General features: G+C 48.1%; 1 protein-coding gene across 3 annotated transcripts in view; it reads right to left on the bottom strand.

Annotated features, from left to right (window-relative positions):
- Positions 1-19,280, bottom strand: part of LIMK2 (LIM domain kinase 2) — a 50,820-nt gene that overhangs the window by 14,788 nt on the left and 16,752 nt on the right. The window contains exons 1-4 of one of the 3 annotated variants that reach the window (XM_028527380.2): positions 10,366-10,780; positions 2,208-2,343; positions 1,415-1,524; positions 628-816 (exon numbers count right to left, since the gene is read on the bottom strand). In XM_028527380.2, coding sequence (XP_028383181.1) covers positions 628-816; positions 1,415-1,524; positions 2,208-2,343; positions 10,366-10,418 — 488 coding nt within the window. In that variant the 5' untranslated portion in view covers positions 10,419-10,780. Of the gene's footprint in view, positions 1-627; positions 817-1,414; positions 1,525-2,207; positions 2,344-10,365; positions 10,781-19,280 lie in introns of those variants that run through there. The other 2 variants (XM_028527379.2, XM_036014051.1) reach the window with 2 other exon arrangements.

Here is a 19,280-nt window from a genome sequence, read left to right as displayed (position 1 = left end):
CTTCCCCAGCCCTAGTAACTCTCACCTATACTGCAAGCACCCAGTGCCCAGCACACAGTAAGTGCACAATCGTGATTTACAGGGTTGTCTGGCAGCCACAGGTGCCTCATTACTAGCATTAAGATGGACACAGACTCTTTCCCCATCTGGTCTCTGGCCTAGACCTAGGATGGAGTCTTAACCTCCTTCTCCTTCCTCCGTTCATTCACTCAAACAACAAAACAATAATCAGTGAACACCTACTATATGCCAGGCACTGTTCCAGGCCTTGGGCATGCAGTACCGAGTAAGACTAAGATGAGTCCCAGGAGGAACTTGTGGAAAGGACAAATGATAAACAAACCAATACACATAATCAAGCCAGATAATTTCAAAGAGCACACATGATCTGAAACCTGACACACGAAAGGTGAGTGGTTCTGGCATTAAGTATCCGGTGTGAAGCAACCTGGGCAGAGAGAACAAGTGCCAAGGCCCAGGTGTGGTTACAGCATAGTGAGCACCAGAAAGAAGATATACGATGAGGATAAAGGGAACTCAGCATAAGACTTTGGGAGTTCTCAGCCCCTGGAGGTCCGTCTATGGGCTCTGCTCAAGAACCCCTGCTCGAATTCTCAAAATACTCACTCTTTCACTTGCACGGTGGTGGCATAGTTGGAGCACGCACTCTCCACGGACACAGAGAAGCCCCGCCTGCCCTCAGTGGTGGCTGGCATGGACATGTGTGTGACGGAGTAGGGCAGCTGGTCCTGAACAGACTCCGTGGAGAGCCTCTCAAACATGGGTGCCAGCACCACCTCATTGTGGCACTTCCCACTGTGGAGAGGAACATAAAGGGGGCTAAGACACTGGAGCCCCACCTGGAAGCCCCCAGCAACCACTGCACCATGTGGTTTTAAGCAATAATACCTACAGTTCCACTGCTAGGTCTTTGCCATGAAGTGGCTGGCCACTCAGAATGAGAAGCCTGGCTTCTCTGGGGTGGACTGGGCCTGGCAGTGAAATGGCTTGGGTTCTCTTTGCTCAGCCTTTGACTCAGTGAGAATCCAGCCCCCTTCCCTCTTTGGGCCCCAACCTGATTTCTTTTGTCAACCAAGACAGTTGGACTAAGTGAGCACTAAGGGGCCTTTGTCTTTAATGTTCTGGGATCCTTCTCTGAGAGCACCTTCCCAGCCATTCTCTCCCTCTGGGAGGACTGCAGGGCAGAGCGTCATTATTCACACAGCAGGTAAGGACAGAGGTCAGAGAGATGTTAATTTTCTTGCTTACAGGTCACAGAACTGATTAAGAACATCGCTGTGACAGGAATCCAGTGCTCTGATACCCTAGTTGTCTTTCTGCCCAACTCATGCTGCACTTGTCACTCCCTCGGACACTTTTGTAGGGGAAGAAAGACACAGGGCCACCATCTTACCAGTAGAGGGTGGTGTGCTGCACCAGGGCATATGCATCCCCATCCTCAATGATCACCTTGCAGCTCATACAGGCAAAGCATTCTGGGTGATACTTGAACTCCCCGGCCACCTGTGAGCAGGAGGGGAGAAAGGTGGACAGATGGAGAAAGTGAGTCCTCACCGTTGCTAGAGTGAGAGTAGGGGTGGGTGGGTGACCCCCAATCAAGGATTCGCAGATCCTGGCAATAACGTATGTTTGCACCTCCTTTCCTAGAGATACCGGAGGAAGTGTCAGGTTGTGTCTATCATTTTTGAGATTGCAAAACACTGCTTTGGTCTCAGCCACGAGAATAAGTCCCCAGAAGTAACATCCCAATTAGAAAGACTCACGTTTTCTCCAACACAGAGCTGGCAAGTCTGTGACTAGGCTAAAAGCCCTTTGTCTAGAGCAGGTGGGGAGGTGGAACCTCTCTCTGCTAGCCCATTCCAGAGTCTCCCTTTCTGATTTCCTGAACACAGCTTAGGTATACCCTCCTCTCAACCTGTAACACTCTCCTTTAAGGCCTTCACCCCATTGTATTGTGTCTTCTCCCTGCCTGCCTACCCACCCACACCCAACACTGAATGTTAAGTCTTTGAGGAAGGATCTTACCTGGCACTTAACAGGTGCTCGACAAACCTCTGTTAAATGACTGAATAAGGGAGAGACCATGGCTGATGGAAAGACCAGAAGATGAACAACCATGGGGAACTGGAGACACTGTCAGTGGACTCTGATGACCAAGAGGGGCAGAGATGGAGGGACTCACTCACCATGACAGGCCCTGTCATCAGCAGGGAGCACCCATGACAGAATTCCCCAAACTTCCTCCAGTAGTCCTTGTGGCAGTAGAGCTTCCCATCCTTCTCATAGTACCAGTTGGTGAGGGACTCCTGACATTCTGAACACCTGAAGGCAAGATAAGAGGAGAAACTCTCCTGGATCCAGTGTTTCTTAACCTGTTTTGGTCTTGAAACTCTTGAGAATCTGATAAGAGCCAACAAGCCTCTCCCAGAAAAATGCACATACAAGGAAAATGTACATATAATTTGTGTATATGGTACATGTATATCAAGGATTGAGGCCTAATCATGGCCCCATTTAAGAACCTCTGGTCTAGCCCTGGCTGGTGTGGCTCAGTGGACTGAGCACTGGCCTGCGAACAAAAAGGCCATTGGTCCTATTCCCAGTCAGGGCACATGTCTGGGTTGCAGGCCAGGTCCCCAGATGAACCAAAGAAGTTTAGACACCTACCCTTCACCAACAGCATTACTAGTGTAGCATTCTTTCCCCCAAATATTAAGCATAAAGAAACAATCAGACAAATCTACAATGTGGATCACTTGGTAAGACAACTGGCCTTGACTCTTCCAAAGTCAGTGCCATGGCGGGTGGGGGTGGCACAGAGATTAAAAAAGCCTAGAGATGTAGCAACTAAATGCAATGCCTAAACCTTGGATTAAAAAGAAAATAGCATGAGTGACATTTTTTTTGAACTGAGGAAATTTGAATTTGGATTATATATTAGATTATATTGTGAAATTACTGTCAATTTTCTTACATATAATAATGATATTTCGATAACATAGAAGAATTCTTAGAAGAACCATATTAAAGTAATTAAGGGTGAAAGTCAAGATACCTACAACTTTTAAACAGTGCAGAAAAAAAATCAAACACTGTGTGTGTGTGTGTGTGTGTGTGTGTGTGCGGGCGCGTGAAAAGATAGCTAAAGTGGCTTAGTTAACCAATAAAGAACCTAGGTGAGGGGTACATGAGCATTCCTTGAACTATTCTTTCAACTTTTTTACATATTTGAAAATATATATTTTCTATATAGTTGAAAAATTCCATATATTTTTCTATAATCTATAGAAATTATATCTTCTATAATCTATAGAAATATATACATATATTCTATCGATTAAAAAAATTTCAAAATAAAATACTGAGGAAGAAAACCCGAAACTCCATTCCCACTGTACACAGAGCATTAAATCCACAGCTGCTCTCTCCGCCAGTCAGTGGGTTGCGATGCTCCACCACAGTCGGGTCGGGGGTGTGTTCTCAGGCCACATCTGCACAGACGAGCGCCTCCTCGTTTCTGAGCCTCCTGGCTAAGAGCTCCCTGGCCTGCTGAGCCCATGCCATCTCTTTCTCTCTAGTTAAGAGACTCTCTGTTCTTGTCAAGGCCTCACACCACGCACATTGGCCACATCCTTGCTTCTGAGGTGCTGCCTGAATCCTGACCCTGACACTTACCAGTTATGTCATCTTGGGCGACTTATTTCCCTTCTCTGACCCAGTTTCCTCATCTGTTAAATGGACTACTATGAAAGTGAAATCATATGTATTAAAGTATACACAGTTCGTATAAAAGACCTAATACAGTAGGAACTTAGTACATGTTAACTATGAAAAATGATGATAGTGGTAGCTCACACTATTTGCCACTCATTGCCACTATCTGGATAGCTCTGGGCAACTCTCAGTAGCTCTTCCTCACTGACAAAATGGGCCCAATAGCATCCAACTACAAAGAGCCACTGTGAAAACTAAGTCAGTTAATGTTTAAGGAAAGCCTTTGCCAACTGTGAAGGGCAAGGCAAGTATATTACTACAGTAACTTGCTAGGCACTGCAGATATAAAAGGTCACCCACACCACCTTCCAAGAACGTATAACGGCAGGAAAAGAGAATGTCTAAACAAAACTTAATTTTAACAATACAAGGTAAGAGTCCACAATGAGTGCTACTACTTTTGAGCACTGCAGTGGGTAGAGGAGGGAGACAGGAATGGCTGTGGAGCTAGGAAGGTCTAGAGAAGTAGGATCCTGAGAATCCCTCTTTATGGAGCGTCCAGTTCCCCTGGGAACTCAACAAACACAGACGGTTTCTGCCACCAGCCGGCCCCATCTTGTAGCATTTCCTACTTGTCCTGTGCATGCTGAATTTCAGGGTCTTGAGAGCTTAGTACGGTGTCAAGAGTATGCATATGAAGTGCCTAGAAATGGCACACTGAAAACCATGCATTACAGGAGACTGAGAGGAAGACTCTCTCCTGTACATTCAGCTCCACCTCCTCTCTGTAAAAGGACTGCTGGATGAGCTCCAAACTGGGAGAGACGTGGGTTCAAGTTCTTAGGAGCTACATGCTCTTGACTGAACCCTTTCTCTCTCTGGGTTCAGTTTCCCCACCTGTAAAATGAGGGGATTACACAATACTACAGATCCCCTCAATTCTGTGCATATCTGTGTTTTCTGTGCAATTCTGTGCATACCTATGGATGACCCAAGGTTTAAATGTCAGCACCGCCACTTACCACCTAACTGATCTTGGGCCAGCTGCTTCATTCTCATTTGTGAAACAGCAACATCACCACCTACTTTCAGGGTAGAATTAAATGAGTTCTGGGTGACTGTGAGGTGCCTAGCAGAGGGCCAGCACTAGAAGCAGGAGGTTCCTTCTTGCCTCCCACCTTCGGACTTAAAGCTCCTGGATACCTGTCTTTCTTCTTTACTAGACTGTCAGCTCCCTGAAGATGGGAGCAGTGTCCCATTTAATCCTGGTAGACTCAGCACCTAACAAAGGGCCTGATGGTAGGCATGGCAAGAACCAGCAGTCCAAGTTGGAGCAAAAGGGTTCGTGGTTCATGGTCACCAGATCCTGCCCTTCTTTTGGCTTTAGTGGAGAAAAGCTGGTGCAGATACATTTGTACCCAACTGTAGGCCTGGGCTCTATTACGCCCTAGCAATGGTATGTGTGCTGCAGGGCATGGGAGCACCAGAACACGTCCTCCTTTCCATTGTCAATATCCTGCTTTTGTTTGCTGCAAGTGATCTGGCCAGGCCCAGGATGGGAGCAGGGAGAGAAACCAGTGCAGGCATGTAGGTGAGACATGCCAGCCTGCTGGGAAGAACACCTGGCTGGAGAACAATATCACTGATGCACACATCTGTGTCAAGGAATGCTTCTGAGAGGCACACCCAGCAACACGGCCTAAGTCGATAGTCACAAATGTCTGAGAGGAATGGGAAGGCGAACAGCTTGTAGGAGGGCTATGGGTCCCCAAGCTATTTTGCTTTAGAACACAACTGCTTCTTAGGTCACTGTAGAAGCTGCCACTGTAAACTTACAGTCCTAGCTTATATTCCAGGCACTCTATGAGGTGACTTATATATTATCCCTAATCCTGATCACACCCTGCAAGGTGATAGGATTAGCCATTTTACAGGTTAGAACAATAATTTTCAACTGGTGTGCTACGAGAATTTTTAAAACATGCAATACCTGACTATTTAGTCAGGGACTCTGACCTGTTTTCCCTTAGACTGGCAAATAAAAAAAAAAAAATGACAACAGCCAACACAATAATAGCCTCCTGATGTGAATGAATCAAAATTATACCTTTTTTGGTCAAATCAGTCAAAAATATGATTTTTGGTGTGCCGCAGAATTTTAGTAATTAGTTTATGCCTGCCATGAAATAGAAAAGGTTGAACTAGGAGACTCAAAAACAGTGACTAGTAATTTCTGCAGGTTACCGAATACTTACATGACGGAGCTGGACTCTGAACCTATGTGCACTTGGCCATGAAGCCATTCCCACTGTGCTATAGTCCCTGAGTAAGGCAGCACATCTAGTAGGCTGGGCCTCGGATCTGCGTCTGTGAAAATGAGGAGACCGGAGCCCTGAGAGCTCAAGTCCCTTCAGTGTTAACACTTCATGAGGCTTTTCCTTAAGCCCCAGCACTGGATGTGAAGTGGCGAGATTCTCCTCATTCACTTAGTCTGCAGCCTTCTGTAGTCCCCAGCAGTCCCTACCCTTTCAAGAAAAGAATCCAAACACACTCTGGAAATGTAAGGTGCTACTCAAAAATAAAATAATATAAAATTAAAAATCCCACCTCAGATTCTCAGTGGCTGTGGCCACAATGTATTCTTAAAGCCAAGGTTTTTTTCCAGCTTTCAATTTTTGAAAGTTTCAGGTAAAAGTCACAATCTGCCCTGGCTGCAGTCCCCAAGCCATCCAGCTTAGATGTGGTAGTGCCCTGAACCCAGGGCCAAGGCATCAGCCACCACACTTTCTCTCCACAGCAGCCAGCGCTAACAGAGCTGAAGCCCTTCAGCCAGGGGAGATCGCTGAGAAGCCCATGAGCAGTGAGGACGACCTCTGAAACCCCCCTGGCAAAGCCCTACAGACGGCCTGGGTAGCTACCAGGTGCACCAAAGGCTGGCAGTCAGTTCAGTGGGCAGCTCGGATCCAAAATGAAGTCTTTTGAGTCAGCAGGGAACAAACAAGTTAAAAAAAAAAAAAAAAGATAATCAATTGAGTTTCTCACAAATAACTCTTTTAAGACGTGGGTCCTTGTTCCTTCTTTGCCACTTACTACGTGTCACCTAAGGCCAGTTACTTCATGACTGAACCTCAGTTTCCTCATTTGTACACTGGACATGATAAAATCTCATGGGGTTATGAGGATTAAATTATGTACAAATGCCTAACATGATGCCTGGTTCATGGCGGGTGTCCCGGGTTCAGTTCCCGCCCTCCCTCCTTTACCTTGAGAACATCAAGAGCAAAAGGAGGCAGACCCCTTTTCCTCCCAAGCCCAAGCAACATGGATCTGCTTCTTGGCCCAGAACCAGGTTTTTGTGAGTCGAGAAGACCCTACAATGAATTATTTATCTAATCAATAGATTCGAAGCAGTCCCTGTTAATTAGGGAATAGTTACTGCGGATGTGCAAGACCAAACAGGCAAGGTACTATGCTGGGAGATGCCAAGTGAAACAAGATAGACCCAGTCCTCACTCACATGCAGACTATTCAGGCCAAATGTTTACAGGTAAACTTTCAACCTTATGTGGTCATGGAACCAAACAGTCATTACAGCGGATTTACAAAGGTTAAAGAACAAGCCCTCCCATGTCCTGCTAACGGCCTGGCTGATGCTCAGCCTGAGTGTCACCACTGGGGATGAGATGCCAACTCGACCACAGGGCCTGGAGGGGCAGATATAACAGAGGTCTAAAGACTCCCGTCCATCCGAGCCCTGTCTTCTACCACCAAAGATGCCATTGTTACCCCTCCTTCCTGGAGACCCTGGAGACTGAGGTAGGCTGTCAATTAAGCTGTAATAATTATGGAACATGTTTTTGTCTTGTTCTTAAAAAAAGTAACCAAACACATAAGGAGCCTCTGGTCAGCAAGAAATAAGTGTTACCAGAGTGCATTGATTTAGTTCCAACCAAAAGCCAGGAAGCCTGTAGTTTCAAGTAACTTGGACAGTTGTACTGCAGTTAAGGGTAAAGCTTCGTGACTTGGAAAAAATGGAAAAGAGCTTGTGTGTCTCCAAGGAGCCATATGAGTTGCAGAGTTGGGAACCATTTACCTGATCCAAGTCCTTCATTGTTCAGATGAGGAGAAAAAGATCCCAGAGGACCTAAGGCAGCTGCCAAAATTTACTGCTAAGCCGGGCAGGGTTAAGAATAATTTTCCCTTTAAATATCGGTTGCTTTAAAATACAAAGATGCACTTGTTTTCTTCAAGAGACAATGTGTAAACCAAGCCCATTAAATCAATGTTGGACATTAAGGGAAATTCTATTTAAAAAATTCTCTAAAGATGTCAGACAAAAGTTGCTCTTCTGTAAATTCCATTTTGAGGTATTTTCTTATTGGGAGCACACCTATAATTGCACCTCACTCCTGACACAAGTGGCACTGGCAGAGGAAGACAGTGCACTCTGCTGAGGTCTCTGCCAGGAGGCAGAAATTACATTCTTTATTCCCTGCTCCCTCTGCCCTCCCTTAAGGCTGTCACGCCTGATCACGTCCCCATGGAATCTGGTTTCGTCGTTTGCCTTGCAACCACAGCCTCAGAAGTCCTGTGGACTTTTGTACTCCCCCAGAGGCTGAGGTCAAGGACATAATTTGTTCCACGGAATCTGCAAGGGTCATGTTTAGGAGCCCAGGAGCCCCTATGCTCTGCAGAGGAGAAAACTGAGGCCCAGGGAGGGGTCAGGCGCCTGGTCAGATATCAGCCCTTGCAGACACCCTGTAATGAAGGGGGTTCATTACAGGTGGGAGCAGCTTTCTGACCAGCAATGACAGTGGTGACTGATTAGGTTGATACCTGGGAGAGAAGAGTCTGGATGGCCCTTCCTGTGAGGCAGAGAGCCCATCCTGCTGACCTTCATTTCAGAAGCGGCTTCAGGAATGTGGCCTCCCATTTGGGGGATGGGAGAGGGTCTGTAGTGAGTGAGTGAGTCAGTCCCCCCACCCACCCTTCCAGCTGGGCAAACAGAGTTTGGGGAGGTGGGGGGTGGTCAGGTTCCCCAGAGGGGCTAGAGCAGAACAAGACAAAGGGCAGGCAGGAAGACCAGGGGAGCATCATTTGCCTGGCCCTCAAAGGTCCAGGTTGAGAATTCATTATCTGCTCTAGCTCCTGAGAAATTAGGTCCTGCCCCCAGAGATTAAAAAGGGCTCAGCATTCCTGACTCCTAAGGGAACAACCCCTCCCCCAAAGTGCCTTTCCAGGATTAAGAGTAAAAGGGATTAATGAGATCCTGGCTGAAACTAGTGGCTACTTCAAACACTTGGCATCTCAATTCCACGAGGTAAAATCTGCCTCCTAAACTCAAGATCGATTCCTATCAGCTCTTCAGAAAAGAACCTCTGCCATCTTTTTGATGTGCCAAGCAACCTCCAGGGGCTTTTTTCTGCCCTCTCTGCTGGAAGAGGAAAGCAAACCTAGAGTAGTTCACTGTTGAAACCAGCTGCCTCATCTGAAAAATGGGGATATATAACGTCTTTAGGCTGCTGAGATCAAACGACAGAGCGCCTAGCAGGATGCCTGGTAGAGTCAGCACTGATGACCAGTTCCTCACCCCAGCCCCCAATCCAGAGGTTTCCCACCACTTTACCACAGTCCAGTAATTCTGTGAAACCACACGGGGTTCTGCTTTTCTGCCCAGGGCCTGGCCACCTGACTAGTACCCCAGTAGCGAGGTCTGGGCATGGAACTGGGTTGGGGAAGCCAGAGCGGAGAAGTCAACCAGGACCACTGGTGAGGGGGAGGCAGGCCTTGGAACAACAGGCTGTTCCCAAGGAATGAAAACAAGCCCCACCCCAGCCAGGAATGACTCCCTTGTGAAGGGACCCTGAGGGCGACTAACCCCCCGGGGAGTTTCTGTTGGAGGTGGGGTGGGGCAGCAAGCAAAGAAAGGTAGGTCTGAGGTGGTGAGAAAGTTCCTACACCTCCCTCTGAGAAGCTCCACAGAAAGAGAGCCCCAGAGGTACTCAGGCCTGAGGACCTGGCATGCACAGGGGCTGACCCTGCAGCTCGGGAACATTCCAAAGCCAAAAGCCCCAGTCTCAGAAGAACTTACCCAAGCCTTTCCCTAGCAACTGTACTCACCTGGGAGCTCAGAAACCCTTAAGACCAGAGGCACATGTGCTTGCCATTAAGAATGCCTACTGTATACCAGGCTAACCACACCTAGATCCTGTCAGCTTCCATGCTGTTTGGCAAAACCTGTCCATCCTGCTTGTTGGGACAAATTCCCGGGCAGGCAGCACAGCCTGCAGGTAAGATATGTGAGAGCTCAAGGAACAGAACTCTACTTGTGCTCTTCCCCCAGAAGCAGTAACATCAGGAACAGGCAGGCAAGCTGCATCTTTAGGAGGTGCTTCTAGGTGTGTCTGGGAAGGAAGGAGAGCCAGAATTCCCCAGGAGCCTCTTTTGGGGCAGATCCCTCACCTCACCATTCCCAGAACATGGTGGGGAGCCTTCGCCGGGCAGGTTCTGCTTGGGAACAGAGTCTACTGGCTTCTGCCTGACAGAACCAATGGTCAGAGGACATGCCAAATCTGAGGAGATTCGGGACCAAAAGAGGAGATGAGGAGGGGGACTCAGAGCCCAACTCACCGAAAGGGGTCTCTGGCGGTGAAGTAAGCCGAGATGGACAAGTAACTCCCCATCTTCTTCCCACACCAGATAAACCAGCTCAGCTGCAAACCCGTCTGGGAGTGCCTCAGGCTGGCTGCAGACCGCCACCATGACAGGCCCGGGGCTCCCGGCACCTCTGGCTTCAGGCCGGCTGCCCAGTGCTCACCTCTCCCTCCGGAGCAGCTGAAAAGGCGTGAGGACTCTGGGCCACTTGCCCCCTGAAAGATTCCCAAAGGGGCTCATGGCTGGAACAACTCCTCCCCAGTTCTCAAGCTCAGGCGGCCCCTCGGGAGAGCCACCTCTCTGCGGAGGCTACACGCACACAGGCATTCTTGGGCAGGGGCCGGTGACCAGCTAAGAAAGAAGCGCTGCTGTCAAGTTAGCCTTCCCCTTCGGCCCCACCCCTGATGAGGGAGGGAGGGAGGAAGAGGAGGGACTCCTCGCGGAACCGAGGTGTGTGGTTGGAGCAGCTATTAGGAAACAGACCTTGCAGGCAAGGGGTGGAGCTGGGCTAGAGAGAGGCTGTAGGCAGGCGCCGCAGCAGACAATAACCAGGGCTGGCTGAGTGTCCATCCCTGAGCTCAGGGAAGGGCAAGGCAGGAGAGAGAGTGAGCACACCAGCCCCCAAGATTCCCCTGCCTGAGAAGCTGCCCAAAGGATGGAAAAACTGCTCGGAGGTGAAGAAAAACCCCAGGATACCAGCTCCAGGCCAAGCCACGCCCCCAGAAGGAGGGGCTCTCAGGCAGGAGAGACAGGTCCAGAGAACTGTCCCCTGGGTTCTGGGCTCTGGTCAGGCATCGACTTGTTCCTGGCACTAGGTCCCCCATTCATCCCTTCCTTCTGCCTGGCCTGGGGACAACTCCCAGGGCTGGCCAGTGGGGGCTGCCACTCCTCTTCTGGGAATCACTAAGGATGAGGAAACAGGCCGAATGTTAACTGACACTGAAATGTTTCTCCTTGTGGCAAGCACTATATAAGCACTCTCTTATTTCTCTGAAATGGGAATAATCTCCATTTCATAAATAGGAAAGGTGAGGCACAGAGAGATTAGGTAACTTACCTTAGGCCAAAAAACCAGTCAGTGGCAGGGCTGGGATTAAAACGTAGGCCCCTGTGACTACTGTTCTGGAGCCCTTCACCCCTGAGCTTCACTCAGCCTCTAAGGAAAACAGCCCCCTCCAAGCCCTTCTGCAAGTAGGAGACAGCACAGGGACCAGAGCCCCAATCGTCTGTCCCCTCTCTTTCATTCATTTGTTCATTCCAGAATGCCATCCATCAGACTTAGTGGGCAATGGGACTTCTTTCACTGTGTCCATGGTAACCAGGCTTCTCAAACTGAAAAAATGGGGCATGAGGGAGGCCAGGCCCAGGTGCCTGTGGGGACAGTGGGGCTGGGATCTGGAGTAGAGGCCTGCCTGAAGAGCTTCAGCTATGGATGGCCGAACCAGAGCCCACCACTGGGGGAAAGCCCCTTATCTGCCCCCGTGTGGGATTACTGAGGGGCAATGCAAGGCTGCTGGAGAAGACTGGGGCCCTAGTGTCCAGAGCCCACAGTTGAACGTGAGGGAGTGATACCAGCTCTCTTGCACCAGGCACAGACTCCGCCCCACTGAAGTCACCCTGTCACCACGACAGGAAAGTCTGTGGCAAAAGTGGTGACTGCATTACAAGGGACCTTTTTCCATCCCCCTGCTGACTGGGCACAGGGATAACAATGACTGGGACAAGGTGGTGCTTGTACCTTATTATAAGCTATCATTTATTGAGTACTTGATACGCTCCAGGCCCTGTGTTATGCTTTGTGTCTCTATTTTTCAAAAATACCTTTATTGTGGTAAGTATAGATATAAAACATTAAATCTGACATTACGACCACTTTTAAATGTACAATTCTGTGGCATCAGTTACATTCACAATATTGTGCAACCATCACCACTGTTTTCAAGCCTTTTTCATCACCATAACTTATTACATTTTAAAATGCACCTGTCCTTTGACCCTCCTGGAGCTACTCCTCTACCCCACCCCAGCCCACCCCCTTGTCCATCACACTTCTCTCTGTCTAAACTTTAATTCATGTAGCCAGTCCCCAGTGGGTTCCCAGGACTCTGGCGAGTGGCTTCAGGGTCCACTGTCTGCCCAGAATCTGGCCCATGTTGGTCCTGCAGTACCTTGGGCTCACCCTGGATGAAATTTTGGTCCTGGGTCCTATGGGTGAGCTCCATGGTTGTAGGCACAGGGCTGTGTCCGAGGGGTGGGAAGGTGGGTGGCTGGCACACCCAGGGTTAGAAGCCTGACCAGGGCACAGTCCCAAGAGCAGGAAAATGTTAAGCGAAGGGAGAAAAACATGCCTAGCAGAGACTGTCTAGGGACTCCAAGTCTCTATCTTCTGACGTAGAATTAGACACCTTACCCATTAAGCCCTGCAGCCCCTCGACAGACAACTGTGCAAGCTTGTCTGGGCTGTATCTATTACGTATCATACTCACATCGCCAAAGCATGGATGTTCATCCCCATTTAACAGACAAAGAAACTGAGGTTCTGAAGGGTTATGTCACTAGCCTAAAGATAAACAGCTAGTAAGTGGCAAAACTGGGTTTCAAACCCAGTAAGTGTAATTCTAGAACAGGGACACGTTCTCTGTAACAGGCCAGAGAGCAAATATTTTAGGTTTTGCTGGCCTACACAAATACAGATTCTGTCACAGCTACTCAACTGTCACTGCAGCACAGAAGTGGCCATACATACTCGTGTAAAACGTAAACAAATGGATGTGGCTGTGTTCCAATAAAACTTTATTTATGGTCACTGAAGTCTGAATAACGGGCTACAAAATACTCTTTTGCTCCCCCCAAACATTTAAAAATGTGAAAATCACAGGACGTACAAAAACAGGTGGTGGGGCTACAGTCTGATGATCTCTGCTCTAGAGCCAAGGCACTCGACCTCTGTTTATTGTCCCGAATAGTGAAGGCCAGCTTTTGGCATTTGTGCCGAACTCAGCCGTGTCTATCTGCCTCACACACACATCACACTCGAGCTCCAGAGGCAGCAGGAAGAGCGCTGGATAGACGCTCACCCTGCACCAAGTGCTGCTTGCAGCACTCACACATCCGAATTTTAACCAATGCTAGTCAGTAGTGCTGTGACTTTCCCCTTTGCAGAGGAAGGGATGGAGGTACAGACAGTTTAACTTGCTTGTCTGAGGTCACAGCTGTGTTAGCGAGACGTGAAATCAGGATTCGAACCCAGGCTGTCTATATTGAACTTCACCACTGCTATGCTGGAACCCAGCCTGGGCCCAGAGCCAGACTGTCTGGGTCTGAATACGACAATGCACTGCACATAAGCCCTTGGCACACAGTCTGGAACACATTAAGGGTTGATAAATGTTAGCTGCTAATATCATTAAGACTATTGTTACTACCACTATGGGCTAGCTACGTGTGGCCTTCAGCAAGCTGTTGCCTCTGTCTGGGCCTTGGGCCTTGGGCCTTGGCTAGATCTCTAAATAGCTTCCAGCTTCAACATCTTTCAGCCCTCTGATGTTACAGAGGGCTCCGTTTCCCTTGTGTCACAAGTTGAGTTTAAACTTCTTGAGCCGGCCCTAGGGGATCAGAATCCTGGACTGGGGGGCCATACAAGAGAGGAGGTGGGGCAGCATGAAAGGTAGGAGAACAACACACAGGACACTGAAAGGGGGCTGCCCAGCTGGAGGGCTGGAAGCTCTCTTTCTCCCAGCCACAGAGCCAGCTATTTCTCACCAAAAATCTATTATGTTCCCCTGTAATTCTATCAAGCAAGAAGGGGGGCCCCAATTAAGTCTGGAACTAGCAAATTATCTTCTAATTGCACCCTGTAATTTCCATCTGATGAACACAGTGCGGACGGAAGAAAGTGCAAGCCACAAAGAGACGGGGGCCAGGGAGCGCATGAGCATAACTCCTCTTGACATTTCACACAGCTCTGCTGTTCCAGCGGTGGCGGGCGCAGTGAGTCGGTGTCTAGGAATGTGAGCAGGAGGCTGCAGGCATTCTCCGCTCCCCCACTCCCCTTTCAAAGGACTCAGTGGGTAGGTGGGTGGGTGAGTGTGTGGGTAACTAGTGAGAGGATTTCTCAACGCCACGAAAACCAACTAGAAGAGGGGCAGCTATCGCTCCATGTTCTGAGATGAAGCAATAGCTCCTCCTAAGCGGAATTCATTTGACTCCCATAAATCCAGACTTCAGGAGGAACCATCGAAGGACTTATCACCAGATGTGATAAGCTACCGGCCACATTAAAGAAATTTTTTTAATTGATTTTAGACAGAGAGGGGAAAGAAGGGAGAATGTACGTGCGAGAGAGACATTGATTTGTTGTTCTACTTATTTATGTATTCACTGGTTGAATCTTTTATGTGCCCAGACTGGGTATCAAACCCACAACCTTGGCGTATCAGGATGATGCCCTAACCAACTGAGCTACCCACCTAGGGCGCTGTTGGCCACTTAGACCGCAGTGTGCTATGGTTCCTCAGGGCCAACCTCAAAGGGCCCAAACCACCCAGAAGTGGGAGGTGAATGGTTACACTGGAGGATGTATTTCCCCCTCTTGCCCTTAGATACCAATCCTGCGTGGAAAGCTGCCCTTCTAGGTCCACAAAGCAGCTGGCAGAGTATTCATCAGTTACAGCTACCAGAGGCATCTGCAGGGATTCTTGGACTGGCAGTTAAGGACAGGATAAGATGGCAAGAAAGGTGTTAATCTCCTGCACATTTCACAAATTGGAAACATGGTGGGGAGCCAAGCAAACTGACTCTCGGGAACCAGCTGAGACGCAGGGCTTGAAGGCACCTGTGAAGACTGGAGACATCAGCCTCCAAGGCCAACAGCCCCAAGTGAGCACTCTGGGGAGCAGTGGTGAATGAATAAATAACCCAATCTCTCCTATGAAGGAGACTCGGTCAGATAAGGTGAACGCTAGGAACCATGTTCACGTGGGGCCCACTACTGGCCGGGAGGACTCCGACAAGGGAAGGCAGCTCCTGGAGGCACTGCAGCTTCTAAACCTTGCAAGGTAAGCTCTGACACCCCCAATACTGACCATTTTTCCTGCCCTGCTCCTCCTCTCTTCTAGCTTATTTTCCATACTATCGCAGTGGTTGGCTTTCTAAAATAAAAGTCCCAGAAATTCTACTGTTAAAAATTTTGCCTAGAGAAATATTCCTACAGATGTACCAAGACACGTGTCCAGAACTGTTTAACACCAAAAGATTAGGCCCTGACCGGTGTGACTCAGTTGGCTGGGCATCCTCCAGCAAAGCAAAGGGTTGCTGGCTCAATTTCTTCTAGTCAGGGCACATGCCTGGGTTGTGGGTTTGGTCCCTGGTCAGGGTGCAAACAAGAGGCAACCAACTGGTGCTTCTCTTATACCAATGTTTCTCTCCCTCTTGTTCTCCCTCCCTTTCCTCTCTCTAAAAACAAATAATAAAATCTTAAAAAAAAAAAGCATCAAAAGATTAGGAACAATCCATGTGCCCATCACTAGGGGTGGGCTAAATACCACAACACATCCATACAACAACATACTGTGCAGCTGCAAAAAATCACGAGGTAAACCCTAGGTACTGCAACAGAAGTGTCCCGGGTCAAGTGCCACGTGAAAAGTCCAGTGTCAGAAAGAGTCCAGAGCATAATACCATTGTTTAAAAAGTTTATGTACATAATCCTTAGAGGCTCGCTGGAAGATCCTGCCACGTGGCTATCAGTTTCTCCTTAAAGTAGTGAGACAAAAAGCAGGGATGAACTAGTATTTATTTTCTACTATTTTGATGTTGGTTACAATTTTTTTCTTACACTTAAGTGCTGCTTTTTTAAATGATAAATGGACAAAAACAAAAAGAAGTCCCACAGGTTAGAACAAGTGCCTCCTCACACTGTTTTCCTAGAGCTCTTGTCCAAAGGCAAAGTCTGCCTGGGTGTCCTGCGCTCAGGATCCCTGCGGCTCTCTTCCACTTCCCCACCAGGGTCACCACTCTAGCCACCTCCTGCCCCACTCCACTTCCAGACCCGCCCACATAAGGCTCCTCTCCCAGCAGCACCCTAAGCCTTTGCTCTCTTAGCTCCTTCTGCAGCCTCCTGTGTTTCTAGCTGGTGGCTGTCTCCTCCTTTATCCAGGTCCAACTCCTACAGAGCCCCAAATTTCCTCTGGGAAGGGCTCCCTTGACATGTCCCCAAGCACATCACACACAGGAATGGCTCAGAGACAATATCTGTCTACCGGAAGATCAAACTACGTGAGGCCCACACCTAGATGTCTAATAAATAAACATGTTTCAAGACCCCCATTGTGAGCAACTACAGTACTAGAATGATGAGAATAACTCATTTATAAAGCATTTTCACTTTACAAAGGGCTTTTACACTCATCACCTAGTTTAGTCCCTGTAACAATCTACCAAGAAATATCTATAGCACAGGAAGGGCAAGGAAAGCCCAGAGGTGTTAGGTAATTCACCCAAGGTCGCTCCTGGGAAGTGTAGGACTGAGATTAAAAGCTGGGTTCGCTGACCTCAAATCCTACGCCCTTTCCTCAACAGGTGCCCTAGTGAGGCACTCAGGAATCCTGTCTCTCCAACACAGGGCCCCAAGCTGCTGGGTTCAGGAGTTCAGGGCTGCTGAACTCCTGCATCTTAATTTTCTAGATTTTTCTGCCCACATTCTTACTATCAGGGTATCATGAAAGATTTTATCAAATGCCTTGTGGAATCAAGAGTCTCATGACTAACAATCATGAAGTCAAATCTAGTTAGTGATGACTAATTCACTGCTGCTGTATCCTTAGCTCCTTTTTCTAAGCACTCACTGTCCACCTATTCCATCATCTACAAAATTCCACAGAATTTGTCCACAAAATTCCATCAAAATTTTGCAAAGGAATCAATTCAAAATTACTTTTCCCCAGATCTCTTTTTCTTCCTTTTTGAAAACTGGGACAGTTGGCCATCTCCATCTTCTGTTAAGATTTTATTTATTTTTTATAGAGAGGGGAAGGGAGGGAGAAAGATAGAGAAACACCAATGTGTGGTTGCCTCACACAGCCCTTACTGGGGACCTGGATGACAACACCGGCATGTGCCCTGACTGGGAGTTGAACCGGTGATCCTTTGGTTCACAGGCCGGTACTCAATCCACTGAGCTACACCACCCAGGGATACACAACAACCATTTAAGGTCAGAACCATTTCCCCTTTTACAGATGAGGAAACTGGCAAAGAAAGATGAAACAGCTGACTCAAGTTCAGGTAGCTGGTAAGAGAAGCTGGGATGGACACTTAAGCAGCCTGACTCCAAACTCAGATCCACTTTTCTCCACGACCTCTAATGCAGTCTGGGGGGTCTTATAAGACGAAGACTGAAACACAGCCAGTGGATGGGCCGATGAGTCTGTCTCCGGAACATTACTAAAAGAATCTTGTTTCAGGTAGAGATAGGATGGAAGCCAAACGACAGCCCAGTATATAATTTTTCTTTCTAGAGCCATTATTAGGGATACTCCATATTATTACCTGTTTTTCAGCTATCTGAGGGAGCCAGTTATGAGACCAGGCCAGTATGTCAAATCCGTATCTCCAACGGCATTTAATTTGGTGCCCTTAATAGAGCAGAAGATGCTCAAAATTATATGTGGACTGTTGGTTTGAGAAGCACAGTGTGCTGCTAACCCTTGACACATTATGCCATTCTAATGTCTCAGAGTGCGTTCTTCTCCGTTACCTCCTTAACCCTCACAACTGCCCCACAAGGTAGATTACTTTCACCACACATTATAGATAAAAAAACTGAAGCCCACAGGGGCAAAGGAACTCACCCACAGTTATACAACTAGCTGGCTCAGTTAAGACTAAAATCCAGGTTGTCTTCTGATCCCTGGGAATCCCAGTGCAAAGAGAATCCTCTTGAGAGCTACAGAGACCTGGGATCAAATGTCAGCTCTGTGTGACCCTGGGCAAGTGACTCCACCTTCCTGGGCCTTCCTGTTTTACTGTAAAATGGGGTTGCAGGGTTATTGTAAGGGCTGAATCAGCTGATGTGAGGGAAACTCCCAATACAGTGCTTAATAAATATGTCACCCATCTCTGGCCCCACCCCAACTCTCCATCTCTGCCCAGAACAGCAGCTGTGGGACTTCTATAGGGTCTTAGTTCTTTCTTCCCAAAGAGGGCAAGATTAAGGCACATGGAAGCTACACGCTGCTGCTACATACTAAGAGTCCCATTGTATGTTGATGCTGGTGTCCCCTGTGAGGGCAGAGAAAGACCCAGGTGTTTTTCCTTCCCTTCCTCTGTCAGGAAGATCCCAGCCCCTTGTCGGACAGCTAGCCTTAATGACGTGCTGGCTGGCTGTTTCCTCAGAGATAAACTAGACAAACGAGCAAACCAGAATCAAAGGCTTGAGTCAATAAATGCAGCAGCAACATCAACAGTACAACAGCAGATGGCAGGGTTGCTCCACTGACTCTGAACCCAGGAGCTGGAGGCCCAGGGAGAAATTTAACAGCCCTTTTACTGACATTTGAGAACTCATGAACCAACACCTTTCAATGTTATCTGACACCTAGTGTGTGGCAGGCATGGTGTGTTTTTACCCTGAAGTCACAGAAGAGAAAACTGAGCCTCAGAGAGGTTACATGACATACCCATATTCAAAAATGCAGAGACTCTTCTAAGCAAGGAGTCAGAAAGTCCATGTTCAAATCCTAGCTATGTTACTTACTAGCTCTGTGGCTGTCAGCAAGTAACCTTCATTTCCCTACTTGTAAAATAGGTTAAGACAGTTCCACAGCTCTATAGTTATTAGGCTGTTGTAAGAATTAAATGAGATAATACACATGAAATGCTTAGGACTTGTC

The sequence above is a fragment of the Phyllostomus discolor genome, chromosome 13, assembly GCF_004126475.2.
Source record: "Phyllostomus discolor isolate MPI-MPIP mPhyDis1 chromosome 13, mPhyDis1.pri.v3, whole genome shotgun sequence".
Classification (NCBI taxonomy): domain Eukaryota; kingdom Metazoa; phylum Chordata; class Mammalia; order Chiroptera; family Phyllostomidae; genus Phyllostomus; species Phyllostomus discolor.
Note: the sequence above shows the minus strand (reverse complement) of the source record. Positions and strands in the feature narration are given on the sequence as shown.